The 16,878-nt window shown below is 34.5% G+C and overlaps 1 protein-coding gene across 1 annotated transcript in view; it reads right to left on the reverse strand.

The window, feature by feature from the left end:
* Positions 1-16,878, reverse strand: part of COL24A1 (collagen type XXIV alpha 1 chain) — a 343,739-nt gene that overhangs the window by 164,303 nt on the left and 162,558 nt on the right. The window contains exons 24-25 of the mRNA XM_058538420.1: positions 15,746-15,799; positions 12,328-12,372 (exon numbers count right to left, since the gene is read on the reverse strand). Coding sequence (XP_058394403.1) covers positions 12,328-12,372; positions 15,746-15,799 — 99 coding nt within the window. The remainder of the gene's footprint in view (positions 1-12,327; positions 12,373-15,745; positions 15,800-16,878) is intronic.

Here is a 16,878-nt window from a genome sequence, read left to right on the forward strand (position 1 = left end):
GAACTGCATATACGATGGTGGTCCCATAAGGTTAGTACCATATATAGCCTAGATGCGTAGTAGGCTACATCATCTAGGTTTGTGTAAGTACTGTAGGAGAGGAAGAAATTTTCCTCTACCCTTCTAGGTTCTTCTGGCTGGTCTAAGAATTAAATTTACATGAGACAGATTAACAGGAGAAAAACAAAGTTTAATAACATGTATACATAGGAGAAACCTGGGAAAACCAAGTAACTTGCCAAAATGGCTGAAGCCCCCACCTTCAATACCATCTTCAGCTAAAGACAAAGATGTTAGGGGTGGGAAGACTCAGGGACTTCAAAGAGAAGGAAGGCAATTCACAGGTAGGTGAAAAGGAGTAAGCGTTTGCAAAGTAAGTGTTTGGCCACACAGAAACAGAAGAACACAGAAGGGAGCCCAACAAACAGGCTTTTCTACGTTCTGCCCTGTCTACCACCTAGTTCATGTTATGCTAAAGTGATAGCTTGCTTCCCGAGATGGGTTTTTTTAATTCAAATTCTTTTAGGCAGTTAAGGGGGAGGTAACAAAAAAAACTTTGTGAGTCTTTTGTTTCTTAAAAATAATCAGCCTAAAATAATTCTCATGTCATACACTTTGGGGTGGCAAATTTTGTTCCCCTTTAGTATACTCTATTATGTTCACACAACAATGAAATCGCCTAATGACACATTTCTCAGAACATACTATACCCCTGTCATTAAGTAACACATGAATGTATATCAAATCACATTTTACACTTTAAATATCTTACAATTTTATTTGTCAATTATATCTCAATAAAGCTGAAAAAAATGAACTGATATAACAGAAAATTTTATTACTGGACATTATGAATGATCTTTGATAAGATAAAGAAGTGGAAGAGTCAGAACAGAAAATGCTGAGAGGAGGGGTTGGAATGGATTTTGAAGGAGAGGTGATAAATAGAGATTTGAACCCAATGAGTTTGAGGTATAATTTTTACCTTTAAAGAAAACGACAGATCAGAGGAAGCTTTTAGATTTACCTTCATCTATTATTGATTTCTTAAACAGAAGTTACACTTCATGATTTAGGTTTTGCTTCATAAACCCTGGTCCTTAAAGGACTTAGTCTAGTACCAGAAAGACAGGCAAATAGGCAAGGGCAATAAATGATGATAGAAGCATGTATAAGATACAGGGGGTAAAGCAATCAAGGTTTAGAGGAAGTGATGCTTGAACTGACTTGTAGAAGAAGAGTAGATATTTGTGAGTCAGGAAAGACGGGAAGGACACTAGAGGTAAGTAATAAAAGCCAGGTGAGCTGTGACCAATTTTGCCTTAGCTCCCTCCAGCCATTCTGAATTGTTCCCGACACAGTTCTTCAAACACTCCACATCTTTCATGCCTCCATGTTTTGTTCTCATGTTGTTCCCATTTGAAATGTCCTTCCTTATTCTGACTGTCTCACAAGAACATGACATATTTTCACCTAACTCAAGCACACTAAAGTCCTCTTATGATATAGCCAGTACCAAATAAATTAGAAAAATTACCTTTCATTTCTTAATTTATCTCAGTTCATCACATAAAACATATACTTATTGTCAATGTACAATATATAAGGCATGGGCTCATTGCTGTGGGAGACGGTTTTCTGTAGGGATAGTGTAAATAAAAAAGTAACTATGCTATAAAGCAAAATAAGCTAAGGACCACAATAATGTAGATAAAGTGCTGAAGGGCTTAACAAAGGAAGAGATTGAATCTAACTGGGTAGGGAGACCAGAAAAGACTTCATGGTTGGGCAGGTGATTTGAGATGGGTATTGAAAGTTGATGTTAGGCAGACTACGGGAGTGGGAAAGTGAAGGTCTGTAGAGATGGTAGAAACAACTTGAAACAAAGGCCTAAATAAGTGGATCACATTTAAGGAACACTGAATGGCTACTTTGGCCTAGTAAGTTGGGCAGTGTGAGAAATAACAACTATAAAGATAGGTGAGGGATATATTGTGGGAGGTCTTAAAAGTCAGGACGAAAAATCCTTCAGTCTATATTCTTAAGGCCTCTACAGTCTCCTCTCCTCCTTTATAATCTACTACGTCTACTAGCATTTTTGGAGGGGCTTGTATCATCTAGGCCTTTCCTGGTTTTAGTGACTATAAATTGATTTTATTTCTAATAGTATTACCAATACACCAGAGAAACATAGATTTTGTCACACAGAGAGTTTTTACAAAACTCATTCATTTAAAAAACCAAACAACCGAGCACATAATCCTTGTATCTCAGCAGCTACTATCTTTCTCTCTGGAACTGAAGAAATGAAAAGGTTACATACTTACAAAAAATTTTCTACAAAACACAAAGCTGGCTGTATTTATGGTTAAAGTAAAATCTACATTTCACTTAATTGTTTTTCCTATAGTCATAAGGACAGGTAAAGGTTCCATATATCTTTTCGAACAAAAATGCTATCATGCTCCCCATCAGGCTGCTTTTGTTGAACTGATGGAAAAAAAGAAATGTTTCATAAACAGAAAATACACTGAAAATGGAAAATATTTCAACCTAATGGGAAATATAAGTCTAATGACATTCCCTTAGAACTTTTTCCAAAGTAATGAAAGAAAACTGACTAAAACTTAATATGTGGAAATCCTTTGACCCTTAAAACAGGACTTCAAAAAAACATATATAATGATCAGAAAAATGTTTCTAGTGAACATGTGCACATAAAGAGCAGATTTCATTGTTTTTGGAAAACATTTCCTGGTAAGATTCTTAAGCGTTTGTTAAGGAGAAAAAACAATAAATCACAGTAGAGTACTTTGGATACACATGTGGTCTACATATAAATGCAAATTAATTCATTATGTTCACATTTAGTACTCAAAATCAATGCATGGTAGCAACAGAACCTGTCTGCTAGTTTGGATCTGTTTTCTGATTTGAAGAAATCATATTTGCGTTTAGTGCTTTTTTCATTAATAATAAAAGACTAATGAAGCAGAATTGCTTATGGCAGATTCATTTAATAAAAACTGGTGTATCCCAAGTAAAGTATATAACTTTCTAGAAAAGGAAAGAGCAAACTATAGCCTGTAGGCCAAATCCTGCCCACTGTCTCTTTTTGTAAAGTTTTATTGGGAACACAGCCAGACTCATTCACTTACATATTATCTATGACTGCTCTGCACTACAACAGCAGAGTTGAGTAGTTGTGACAGAGACTGTATGGCCTGAAAGCCTACAACATATAATAACTGGCCCTTTATAAAGAAGTTTGCTGACCCCTGTTCTAGAATGAATGTAACCCTTAAGTTTCAAAATTTAGTACACTGGTTATGTAGATCTTACGTATTTTTTAAAAAATCAGAACCACCAAGATTTTTCACTCGTCTTACTCTCAGATTCTAATTCTGCAGTCACCTTCTCTAAGAGTGGTAGTAACAACAGGTGGCCCAACGTGACAACTTTATCCTGGTCCCTACCATTATTCATCAGTTCATCTCATTCTTTGCTATGAATAAGTGGAATATTCTCCATCTTATAAATTCTGAGCATAAAAACATCATCAGAAATCTTTGCTATTTTCATTGATGTGTAAATATCTAAATAAAAATAAGATACTGCACTACTAATAAATGAAAATAATGTAGTTTTATGCAAGCATAGCTTCAAGGGAAGTCCCTTAGCACCTCCTTCAAAATCAAAGTGCCAGCCCTAGAGCCATTCTATATAGAAATTTAGAGCTGCTCAAAAGCTCCTCAAAAGCTGTGATTACCACACTGTAGTATCCCTACCTAAAACAACAGTAATATGTTTTTAGCCAAACAAAGCCAGAGTTTCTCCATCAACATATATATCCTATGGTAGGTGTCAAAACAATTTTTACTTCTTTTTCTTGGAGTATTTTATATAACAGGACTAACGTTTTGGCAAAATTATTTGTATAATTCTTTACTCATTTTCCAGATGATAAATCACTTAAGGATCAAGCCTTATTTAGTTATATATCTAGCACACAATAAGTGTTCAATAAGCATCTTTTGAATGATAGAATACATACAAGAAAGAAATAAGTTTACCAGTGTCTTTCATTTTTGTTGGCTATGAGAAATCACAGTATCCTTCTACAACACAGAAATATAAGTAGATGATGAAGAAAAATGTGTGAGATACACATACTTTTAGACAATTAATTTACTTCAAATCATAGGATAACAATCTTTAAACCTATTTGTATTCTGAATCTTAATGTCCCAGGCTCAAATACAGAATTATTTTGAACTTGATTTTTAAAAATAATCCTTAGGAGTAAATCCTTAAAAACCAAAGGGAACTAAAAAATAATTATTTCTAGCAATTTTAAAATAGGTAAAGTGATCAAGTTTATGTTTCCTTAGTTAGAAGGCTAACAAGCTTAGCACGCCAGGCAGTAAGCACACTAAATATTTACATCTGAAAAAGACTGATGTTATTGTTTGTATTTGGAAGCAAAAAGTTCCATTTTAATTTCTCTTTTATTTGATTCCTTTGAAGCAGTTTATTGCTATTCTAATTTGGGCAGTCTGAGAAATTTTATTAGACTAAGAAGGGTCTTCTTGTTTATTACTGTTTAATATGATACATATGAAAAATATATTGTTCCCTATATTACCCTATAAATGTTGGCTCTTATTCCTTTTCCTATAATATTTTACTTTTTAATAGTCACTGAATGCATATTTAGTAAGGATAAAAAAATAAATACTTAATATAAAGCAAAATATATAAGCCTTCTTATGTCCAAAATATGCTTGGCTTTCAATAACACTGTTTTTAACTTGTCACACAGTATCGTGTGTATCATTCATTTCTCCCATCGATAGAAATTTTGCCTTTTAGCTTTTATCTTAGTCATGTAAATTTTTTTTCATTTTTGTTGGTTTCCCCTTAATAACAACTTACATGTGATTTAATCTTGGTCTACCTCATATCACATTTAGTTTTGTGACATGAACAGTTTTCTGTAGTCTTCATTTTCCCACACCCTTCAACTTTCATAACTGTAGAAAAAAATTCTGTAGGACCACATCTAATACAGTATTTGTTATTTTCCTAATAATTTACTTTGCTTTTTACAAAGAGACATGATAAACGTCAGGAAAATATCTTATAGCTCAAAGGACTCAGAAATCCTTCCATATTTCAAAGTACTTCAACTGTTCCTAGAAATTTGCTGACTCCATTTTCTTAGATAAATCTCTTGTGTTTGCACTTAAAAACTACTAGCATCTTATTTATAAAGTACTAGTTTACCATGGAGTTTCCTGCACCTAGTTTTCGGGGAATGGCAGGTTTAGTAGAACTGTCCTTTTTACTTTACTTCCCTTCAATTCACCTGGAATTGAAATGTCATATATCTTCTCTGTTCATATTGTGGGAGATCAAAATTGGCCACCCTGAAATATGTCTCTTTACCTTGATTATTTTCTCTGAGGGACATTTGACCTCCCGCAAACTGCCTAAAGAATTTAACATAGAAGGCCTGTTTCAGGAAGGAGCCACTACCACATGATGGCTGCAGTATAATGTAAAATAGATGCTGCAATAGGAGAGGCACCAAGCCCCTCTTATCAAAAATTCTGTCTCTCCCCGGCCACATTCTCTAGGGGGCCCTGAAAAGAGTTGTCAGACAAATATTTGCATTTCCATCTCCACGTGAATTGTCTTCTTCCCCTCTGAAATCCCAAACCACTACCCCCCCAACACCTTCTGCACTTTTAGCTAAAAAAATACTTAAGCAAGCAGCTTAGTCAGAATGATGAGTTGCTCAGCTCTCTTTCTGAGTTTCTCCCATGTATACATGTTATTAAACTTTATTTTCTCATGCTAACCTGTCTTTTGAATTATTTGGACAGCCATAAGAACATTAAGGGAAAGGGTGGAGATTCTCCCTGTTCCCCAACAATATCCACCGATAAATCAACATATTTTCTGTATCTTCCTTTTTGAGTTCACTGATTTATACTTCTTTTTAATTTTCTGCACCTTCATAGACTTAATACTACAGTGAAATTAATTCACTGTGGCTTCTTAACCAAATAAGTGATGCTATTACACATTTCAAGGATGACAAATATCAAATACATGATCCTAAGACATAATAATTTTAACACATCCATGTTTTTGAGATGCTTCTCAAACTACAATGTGGTACTTGGGGCCCCATAACCTCTAACTTCACACAGTAATAACAGGACAGTACAGATTCATTAGAAAGACAATTGGAAATCTTCACCTCATTGTTAAGAGGAAGCAGAGTGAAATGGAGAAGTTACTGATAAGTCCTTTCCAATCCCAGCTCTGGCATTTCACTATCTGACCTTGGACAAATTTCTAAACTTCTCTGAAACATAAGTTTCTTTTTATATAAAATAGGAATTATTTTTATTTCCCAGGGTCTTTGTGAGAATTAAATGATATATTATATACAAAGTATCTGGCATATCAAGATTTTCAATAAATGATAGCTATTTTTATCATATTCAGGTAAACATTCTTCTCATGATGGAATGCACTGCAGATATATATTTTGTATATCTTTCCATTCTCTGAGAAAAATTACCACTCCCTGCTATGTAGAAGACATAACAACAGCTTTGCAGTTTGAAAGCAGGAGGAGGTAGATGACACTTTTTAAGATAAAGGCACTGAGACTACAGAAGCCCTGCATAGGGGCGGTTGATAGAGTTTTCCTTTGTTCTTCCTGTTTGGCTAAATGGTGCCATCAGTTTCTGGAACTTTTCCTCATGGAAATATGAGTCACTTTTTATGATTTAGGTAGGTCCTCTTAAGGAAAGGAAAAATGGACCTCATTAAATAAAATCAACTTTTATCAAGTTTGATGATAATTTCATGGTAATGCTACCAGACAGCAGCAAAACTAACCACTGTATCAAATACCACATGAGGTTTTGTGTTGAACATTTCTAAAATATTTTCTTCCAGATCCTTCAAAATCTTTCCTGATTCCATTGTAAATACATTAAATTATATTTCATTGTGTCTCAGAAACTAATAACATTTGACAATATTTTAAAATTTAATTGCCAGCTTGGCCTAGGAAATTACAGAGTAAAATTTTATTTTGTCCTTTTCCAAATCTTTCTAATCAGTGATTCCCAAGGATGCACTTCTAAGTTTCCATTTAAAGACAGGACAAACTGATGATTGCTTGACAGAGAAAAAAATCTTGGAACTGAAAGCAGAAAATTCAGATCTGAAACCCAGATATTCTGCTTACTAGCTGTATGAATTTGAACACATCATATAACTTCAATAAATTTCAGTTCCCTCACTTATAGAATGGCAATAAGAGTTATCTTACAAGGGTTATTTCAAGATTAAATGAGATAATAGGTCTTTAATAAATGGATTTTCTTCCTTTTATTTCCTCCTCTGACTCTACCTCTATTTAGTTTTGAATGAATTGGTTATAATCCAGTTTAGAATCAACCATCAGAAGCTCTATGATTCCAAACATTTTGTAAAGAGAAGTGTAGTACCTAATTTTGAGGATTATCCATGGCCTTTCCTCTTCCTCTCCCTTTCTGTCATCAGTCTTTTACGATACACTAGCACACCAGAGGGCAGGCAGAAAAACAGAGGACACAGTAGATTGCTTATGAAATCTTGCTAAGTTGATAAATTAAGGAATAAATTAGGTAAAATCAAATGCGTGGGTTACATTTTAAGAGATAAATCAATGCAGCTAGACTATAGGACAATCATAGGAATCTTGTCAAGTGGGCAGAAAAGTGGCAACTGAAACTTAATGTAATAAAAGCCACTTTATGACAAAAAATTTCAAATTTTATATTTAAAATAACAGACCAGAAAAGGATCCTGGGAGTGGCTGCTGATCGTCTTCCAAGGACATCTCAGTTTCCTGCTATAGGAAAAAGCCTGCATCGTTTTGAGTAGCATCAACAATAAATAAAACATAATAGAAGTTATCATCCCACTCCTGGAGAAGGCTGTGGAGCCAGTGCCTCTAAAATATTTAGTCTAGTTCTGTTTGCTTTAACTCCAGAAAGACATCACTAAACTGGAGGAGAGCCAGAGAAAAGAAGCCAAATTGGCAGGTGAGAGAAAGACTAGAAAACATTAAAATTCCTAGAAAAGAGCCATAGATTCTTAGAATTAGAATTATCCTTAGACATCATATACACCAATTCCTTATGCTTCCAGGATATTTCTGATAAATCATAAATAATTTCATTATCAAAGGCCTATTATACGCTGGGGACTGACTAGACTCTTTCCCTTTTTTTGCAGCCTATGTCCAAACTATCACCTCAAATATGTTTCAAATACATCCACTTCTCTTATCTCCACTGCCATCGCCCTGGCCCAAGTCATCTTTCTCTCTCATTTAGACTACTGCCATAGCATCCTAACCAGCTACCCTCTTCTACTTTTCCTCTTCACAACTATGTTCCAACTTCCCAATCCATTGCAACCGGAGTGACCTTAAAACACAAATTAAATCATGTCATTAGCTTACTTAGAATACTTCAATGATTTTCCATCTACTTTAGGATCAAGTCCAAAGTAATAAACATGGCCCTGAATGATTTGGCTCCTGCCTCCTTCACTAATATCACCTCATGCTGCTTTTCCCTTGGCTCACCAAAGTCTATCTACACTGGCTTTCTTTCAGTCCCTCAAAACAGCTAAACATTTTCCCACTTGGGACCATCACATATAACAATAACCATCACCATTACAGCTAACATTTATCATGTTTTTACTATGTGACTGACTCTGTGCTAAGTGCTTTAAGTGCATAACCATGTCTAATCCTCACAAGAAACTCTATGAGGTAGTTACCATTTTCATCCTTTTACTGTTGAGAAAACAAATATTTAGAGAAATTAAGAAATTTCTCTAAAGCAAGGTAAGTGGCAAAGGTGGGACGTCATATTGCATATTCCAGGAATGTTCTTTCTCCCCACTCTTCCCTAGCTAACTCATACCATTCTTTATGGTCACAACACAAATCATTTCCTCAAAACAGTCTTCTCTCATCTCCTGATCTAAATTTGGTACCCTTGTCATAGTCTCTTAAACTTTTCCCCTATAGAATGTATCAAAGTTTATAATTGTATATTTCTTCATGAAATTATTTATTTAATGCCTGTCAAACCTCCAACAGACTATAAGTTTCATAAAAGCAGGGATAATATGTTCTGCAAATGTGCTTGAATATAAATATAAATATCTGCTGAATAAATGATGAAGAAAGTCATCCAAACCTTCTAAGAATGAGATATTGAATTACTCTGTGGAAGAGTCTGTTTCAGTGTTAGAAATTCTATTAAAATATTCTTGCCTACAAAAAAATTTCCTCCTTTATAATGTCTATGCCTTACATGCCTATTCCTCAATAATGTCTATCTACACATCCTAATTCTAGTCTCTTGACTGATATCGAAAAAGTACATTCTTTTCTCTTGTACAGCTCTTCAAATACTTTCATCATAGAAAGTTAAAGACAGAGAGGACTGGCAATTAAGGTGGGGTAATTCCAGATTTATTTGTAAAAAATAGAATGCTAGAATGAAGAGGATGAGGGGGCATCTTTTGAAATTAGAGACTTATTTAGGGCACTTTTATAGAAATTAATTATTTGCCTACAGTAAATGAATGTAAGAGGTATACAAACATGAAATATAGATGGGACTGCTGTGCTCTAGCACAAATTGGGTTCCAATTTGTGTAAATCTAGAAAGAAACAAATAAAACTGGAGGAGGTCCAGTTAAAGGCAATTAAATGACTGTACAAAAAGACTGGTAAAAGTAAAAACTAGCTCTGTGATTACAATTAACCTTAGATACCCCAAAATTACAAGATTGATGTCATGAAGTACAACTATATCTTCCCATATCTCTTGAGAGTTTTGTTTTAACAGAGTTCTGGATTAGATGAACTATATTTCTAAGATTTTGAAATTAATAAGATGTAAATAAAATATAAATAAAATAAAAGCTGAGAATTACCAAGAGCCAAAAATATTCTTTAGACATTTTATACATTTTAATTAACTCAATATAACCACTACAGTTTTTTAAAAGCCTTTATCTCCCATCCTTAATGAGAAAGATAGAATCTCAAAGTTGGAAATGTTCTTTTGTTTGATAACTTATTGGATGCTTATAACCTCGCTACAACATCTAAGCTGAGTGGCTGTTCAACTAACGTTAAAACCTCCCCAGCTATGTTATGACTTGATGGTGGGGATCCCTTCACAATGTATATGTATATCAAATCATCACGTACACTTTAAATATCTTACAATTTTATTTGTCAATTATACCTCAGTAAAGCTAGAAAAAAAAATTCCCAGCATGGTATAACCCTCTGGCTCTTGAGATTTCAATTTTGAGTTTGGAGCTCTGGGTTTAAATCTCAGTTCAGCAATTTACTAGCTATATAACTTAGAACAAGTTACTTACTGTGCTTCAGTTTCCTCATTTAAAGAACTAGAATAACAAAATGTGTCCTTAAAAATTTTGAGAATTAAATGAATTTCCACAATATGAAATGTCACTTAGCATTATGCCTGGCATATAGCAAATGATCAATAAATGTCAATTTCCCTCCAATAAGAGAAATCCACTACCTTCCAAGATAGTTCACTTCCTCTTTGGACAGCCCTGGCAATGGGTTCTTGTACTGTGTAGAACTAGTACAACACTATTAAGTAAATAACCCTTTGTTGTTTTTAGTGCCATCGAGTCGATTCCGACTCCTAGCGATCTTGTCGACAGCAGAGCAGAACTCTGCCTGGTCTTTTTGCCCCATTCTCTCACCTTCTGGTGCTATATCAGACAACACAATGCTCTGCTGCTATTCACAGGGTTTTTGCAGCCAATTTTTTCAGAAGTGGGTGGCCAGGTTCTTCTTCCTAGTCTGTCTTAGTCTGGAAACTCTGCTGAAACCTGTCCACAGTGGGTGACCCTGCTGGTATTTGAAATACTGGTAGTATGGCTTTCAGCATCACAGCAACACACAGCAGCCACAGCGTGACAATCACCAGATGAGTGGTGTGGTTCCCTGATCCGGAAATGAACCTGGGGCTTGATGGTGAGAACGCCAAATCTTAACCACTAGATCACCAGGAAATAACACTTAGAAGTTTGATATATAAGATGTTACTTTAAGAAAAGATTAAAATCATTGATATTTTAACTTTGGCTGTTAATTGTAGTTTATATATATTTCTTAAGCAGTTTGCCACTCAGAAATGGCAGAACTTAATTTCTTTGAGTGACCTTAGAGAAATATGAGTTACAATCATATTTGATGAGAAGCCTCGAATAATCTAATTGATATAAACACTCCCTTGAAATTTCCCTTCTCAGTAAAAACAAGAACAAAAAGTTTACCTTCTAGTGACTCAGGATTAATCAGTATGGCAATGATCTTTTAAGATTAAATGAATCCTCTCTCTTTTTTTATTAATAATTAATGACAAAAAATAAGAGTAAAAGAAATGTATTGCTGTTTTACTACAAGACCAGAAAATATAATTGGTTAATTACTTAAGCTAATAAAATAATTTTTTAGAAAATTTTATTTTTATTTAAGTCATAAGATAGGTTATAGGATGTTGAATTTGCTCATTTAACCTATTAAATGGTACCACTTGCTTTGTTACAACTCAGCACACTTCATGAATAAATTCACTTGCCTTGTGTTAATTTACCACTTGAAATATGTTATGTAGATTAATTTGTTAGAGAATATTTTAGCTGGCTTTCTCCTTTATAGAAAATTAAATTATTTGTAACATATCTGATTCAACCTGAAGGCTCCTACTTCTGCAGTAATGTAAATTTAAATAAGTCAAACTTTTTTTGAGGAAAGAAATTATAATATGCTTTCTAATTCATTACCTTTTGGTTTACTCTAATATTTGAAATCTAAAGAAAAATATCTTCAAACTATTTTATGGTTTGATAAATTATAGCTTTTTAATAATAAAAAACGTTAAGGTCAAATTTAGATTGAAATGATCAGCACTAAAATTAAAGACCAAATATTAGAAACAAGAATGCTCCTGTGATCATAAATACAATTTATATCAGACAAAAATATCAGTAACTCTGTCTTCCTTCATTTTTTCTTTTGTATAGTAGGTTTTATTTGTTACATTAGAAATGAGTTTAAATTTGTAGTGGATAAGAATTTTGTATTCTGAATTTTATAAGCACAGATCATGGCTCACATGATTCCTAAAAATGCTTACAGATGATTAAAAAAATGAAAGTAAGAGTATAAAATAAACTTACTGCTTCACCAATCTTTCCAATGTTTCCTTGATCTCCTACTTCTCCCTGTTAATAAAGAATGTAAAGTTGCAAAAGTGATTATTTTTCAAACAAGATTACTCATGACATTGCTTCTGTTTTTATTTTATTTAATTTAATTTATTTCTTTATTTTTGGTGAGGGAGATTGGCCCTGAGCTAACATCCATTGCCAATCTTCCTCTTTTTGCTGAGGAAGATTAGCCCTGAGTTAACATCTGTGCTCATCTTCCTCTAATTTTGTATGTGGGATGCCTCCACAGCATGGCTTGATGAGTGGTGTGTAGGTTCGTGCCCAGGATCTGAACCTGTGAACCCTGGGCCGCTGAAGCAGAGCACACGAACTTAACCTTTACGCCATTGGGCCAGACTCCTGTTTTTATTTTTAATGTAATTGTCTAGTCATAACCTAGAAAAAGGCAAAGGAAATCTCAGTTATTCAAAACTCTGCTATAGTATTTCTATGAAATGTGGTCTTTCCTCTATTTTCATTCAAATAGTAATAACCTGTTTTCTTAAATTACAGTCTTCTATTTATGACTTTTAATCACTTTTAAAACACTTTCACAAATAAAATTTTAAAAATAAAATATTTACTGGGGTGTAATCTTAAAGGAGAGTGGTAGGCACTGTGAAGTTTATTAAAAATATTAAAAATAAAGGCTTTGCCCACAGGGACGCTCTATTTGCTTCAGGAGATAAGACATCTCACAAAGCCGAGGAGAACAGAATACACGCCACAGGTAGGTAGTAAGGGAGTTCACAGGAGCAGGGTCTACCCTCTGGGCTGGGGCTAGAGCTGGCTTTACTGGAGAATAATATGTATTCATAAACTTAACCACAATTCTGCAGTCCCTAAAGGCCTAAAAACTCAAAGTTTTCCACAACTCATTTGGTGGCAAACTTGACCTACCTGAATTTATTTGGCAGCAATGCTTTATCTGATCTAGGTGAGCCTATTTATAATCTTGATTTATTTTGATTAATCTGAATATTCTTACATTTCACCGCAGAAATATTAATGTATCTAATTGCGGTGTGCTGTCCCACAGCCTGCTGGCAGCGTTAAATAAAATACAGTATATACACCACATCACTTTTTAAAAATCCAAATATTAATAATTTAAAATAATGGACTGTGAAACTATATTTGAGTAGGGCCCTGAAGAATAGGTGATATTTACACTGGTGATGAGAAAGGGCCATTTTTTGGTTGTAAGGAATGGCATGAGCAAAAGCCGAACAAAGGCACAGATTAATGACAGGTAGAAGATTAAGTTCAGGGTACCACATATAGTTAATCTGACAGGAATGTACAGTAATCTCCCCTTATCTATGGGGGATATATTCCAAGACCCCCAGTGGATGACTGAAACTGCAGATAGTACTGAGACCTATACATACTATGTTTTTTCCTATACATACATAGCTATGATAAAGCTTAATTTATAAACTAGGCAAAGTAAGAGAGTAACAACAACAATTAATAATAAAATAGAACAATTATAACAATATACTATAACAAAAGTTACCCGAAGGTGATCTCTCTCTCTCTCACCCATTTAATATTTTTGGACTGCAGGTGACCACGGGTAACTGAAACTGCGGAAAGCAAACCCATGAATAAGGGGGGACTACTGTATGTTTTATTTATAGAAATTGGAGATTAAACCACCAATTACTGTCTAAAAATTAATAATTATATTGCAATGTGGAGTAAAATGTTAAACTGTACCGAACAATATTGTAGCCACTAGTAACATGTAGCTACCGAGCATTTGAAATTGGCTGGTCTGAATTGAAATGAGATGTAAGTATAAAATACACACTAGATTTCAAAGACTTTGTACAAAAAAAGAATATAAAATATCTCATTAATAATTTTAGTATTGATTACATGTTGAAATAATATTTTGATATCTTGGGTTAAATATATTGCTAATATTAATCTCATCTCTTTCTTTTCACTTTTTTGCTGTGGTACATACCTGTGGCTTTTATTATATACTCTATGGGATAGTGCTGATTTTAAGCACTGAAACCTAATATTCATATGAGTAATCAATTTGGAATAAACTTTCAAGTACTACACAAATTTTCTTTTCAATTTCTGTATGCATTTAGATAAATAGTAAAGAATGAAGCATTGTAGGAGGTTGTAAATCCTAGTTGCTAGCTGACAGTTCATTAGACAGCTTTTACAGAAAATCCATGGCAGGATAATATATAGATGATTAATTTTATTGTATTTTCCCCTCCTTACCCAAAGCCCCTCTCAAATTCCAACAAGGGAGATGAACGCTTTGTGCTTCATAGTCTTAGGGGAGGTCTGGGTTAACAAGCAGAAAGCAGAAGTTGCTTGCAGATAACCTGTATTCCTGCTTCAGTTTTCAGAGACCCTGACGGTGAGAGGTGAGAGAGAGAGAGAGGAATATTTCCCTAGGTCCGGGGAGAGAACAGAGATCTTAGGGTTCAGTGAAAGCTGGTGACCCTTAACCAACCCCCAAGCATCCCCCCAGGAATGCCAGGTTCCCCCAAGTATGAGGACTGAACATTAAAGAACTTCCTTCATCTCCTGGGTAACACAGAAGACACCTACAGGCTGGTGTCATTCTAGGGAGGAGGAAGGATGTCAATAATGACTGAGATTCAGTTTCTTACCAGTTTGACTAGATGGTAACTCATAGGTGGATTTTTCAGAGCTATTTGGTGGTACAGGGACTAATCTCAGTAAAAGAGAATTAAGCCTTCTGTTTATAAACACTGTGCTTCTATTTTCTTTTTATATTCTTAGAAGTTAATTTCTTTCAGACCTTAGTACATATAAAGCCCTTGCATTACTTTATATTTGTTGGTGTTACAAAAACCGTACAAAACTTGGAAACAAAGCAAAAAAGTAGATGACACATGCCTTCAATGTCATAAAGGGGTGAAGGCCACCCAGTGATTACTTAGGAAATGTACTTACTTAGACTCATGGTATACTATTGGTTAAAGGACCCAGACTTAGTGAAGTTATATATGTGTGTGTGTGTATATATATAAGTGTATTTTTTTTAATGAAATTATATTAACTTGTAGATTTCTGTCCAGTGGAATAGACAGCTCCAAAAGTTATTGTCCTATATCTAACCACGAATTTTAACATTTCTTTATTAAATTGCATATCTATTAAAATATAGATACAGATATAGTCATAGATATTTATAGATAGATATAGATAAAGATATATAGCTTCTCAAATGCTACTTGAACCAGTTTTAACACATTACTGGCTCCATCATTAATTAATGAGTTGAATAAAATCTTTGACATGTGGTCATTTTATATTTTAATAAGAGTCATAATTTTATCTTTTTGAAAATTATACTTGATAATGGTAATAAAGTCATTTGCTTTACCTTTAAGCCTTCTGGTCCTGGTTCACCTGCATACCCCTTTTGACCTGGTTTTCCCTAGAAGAGAACAGAAAAAAAGATATGTTTAATCATTCTCATTTTTGAAAGTTTCCTAAGATTTATGAAATTCAGACTATTCTATGAGATGAAACACTTCAAAGGGATTGGATAAATGAATTTTATCATACTCATTAACCATTCAATCTATGATGTTTGACTGTTTACTATGTGCATGCACAGTTCTAGAGGCTCTAGATTGAGGACTGCACTAAACATAGCTGCTTTCATAGAGCTTACATTCTAGTGAGGATGACATACAAAAATAAGTAAAATATATAGTATGTTAGGCAGTGGTAAATGTAAAGAACACAAAATTAAGCAAGAAAGGGAGTTATAAACTGTTGTGGGAGTTTTGTTGAAATCTTTGAAAAGATTGCTAGAGAAGACTTCACTGAGAGGGTGGCAGTTGAGTAGAGATTTAAAGAAAGGGACAAGTTATATGGATATCTGAAGGAAGAGCATTCCAAGCAAAGGAAAAGAGCATGTGCAAGAATGTGCCGGTGTGTTGGAGAAATCACGAAAAGTCAATGCAACTGGAGCAGAGTAAGAGAGGAGAAGATCAGTAAAGAGATGAGGTCAAAGAAGGGAACAGGGGATGGGAAGCCAGGTCATGCAGGGCCTGGTAGGTTACAGTAAGAGTTTTGGCTTTTACTCTGAGTGATACAGGAAGCCTGAGACAAGCTTTGAGAAGAGAAGTGCCATGATCTACATTTTAACAGGATCACTTTGATGCAAGAGCAGAAGCAGGGAGTCTAAAGAGGAGTCTACTGCAATAATCCAAGTGAGAGATGACAGTGGCATAGATCAGGGTGGTAACAGAGGAGACTGTAAGAGGTGGTAAGATTCTCTATATAGTTTGAAGGTACAGCTTCTAGGAATTGCTGTCAGGTCACGTGTGGAACGTGAGAGAAAGAGAAGAGTCAAGAATGAACTCACGATTTTTAATCTGAGTAAGGGACCAATGAAATGGAGAAGACTGTGGGAAGAACAGGTATAGGGGTAAAATGGAAGCTCAGTTTGGGACATTTCAATTTGATAGTCTTGTTAGACATCAAAGTGGAGAGATCTTGTGGTAG

Source organism: Diceros bicornis, chromosome 4 (assembly GCF_020826845.1).
Source record: "Diceros bicornis minor isolate mBicDic1 chromosome 4, mDicBic1.mat.cur, whole genome shotgun sequence".
In the NCBI taxonomy this organism is placed as follows: Eukaryota; Metazoa; Chordata; class Mammalia; order Perissodactyla; family Rhinocerotidae; genus Diceros; species Diceros bicornis.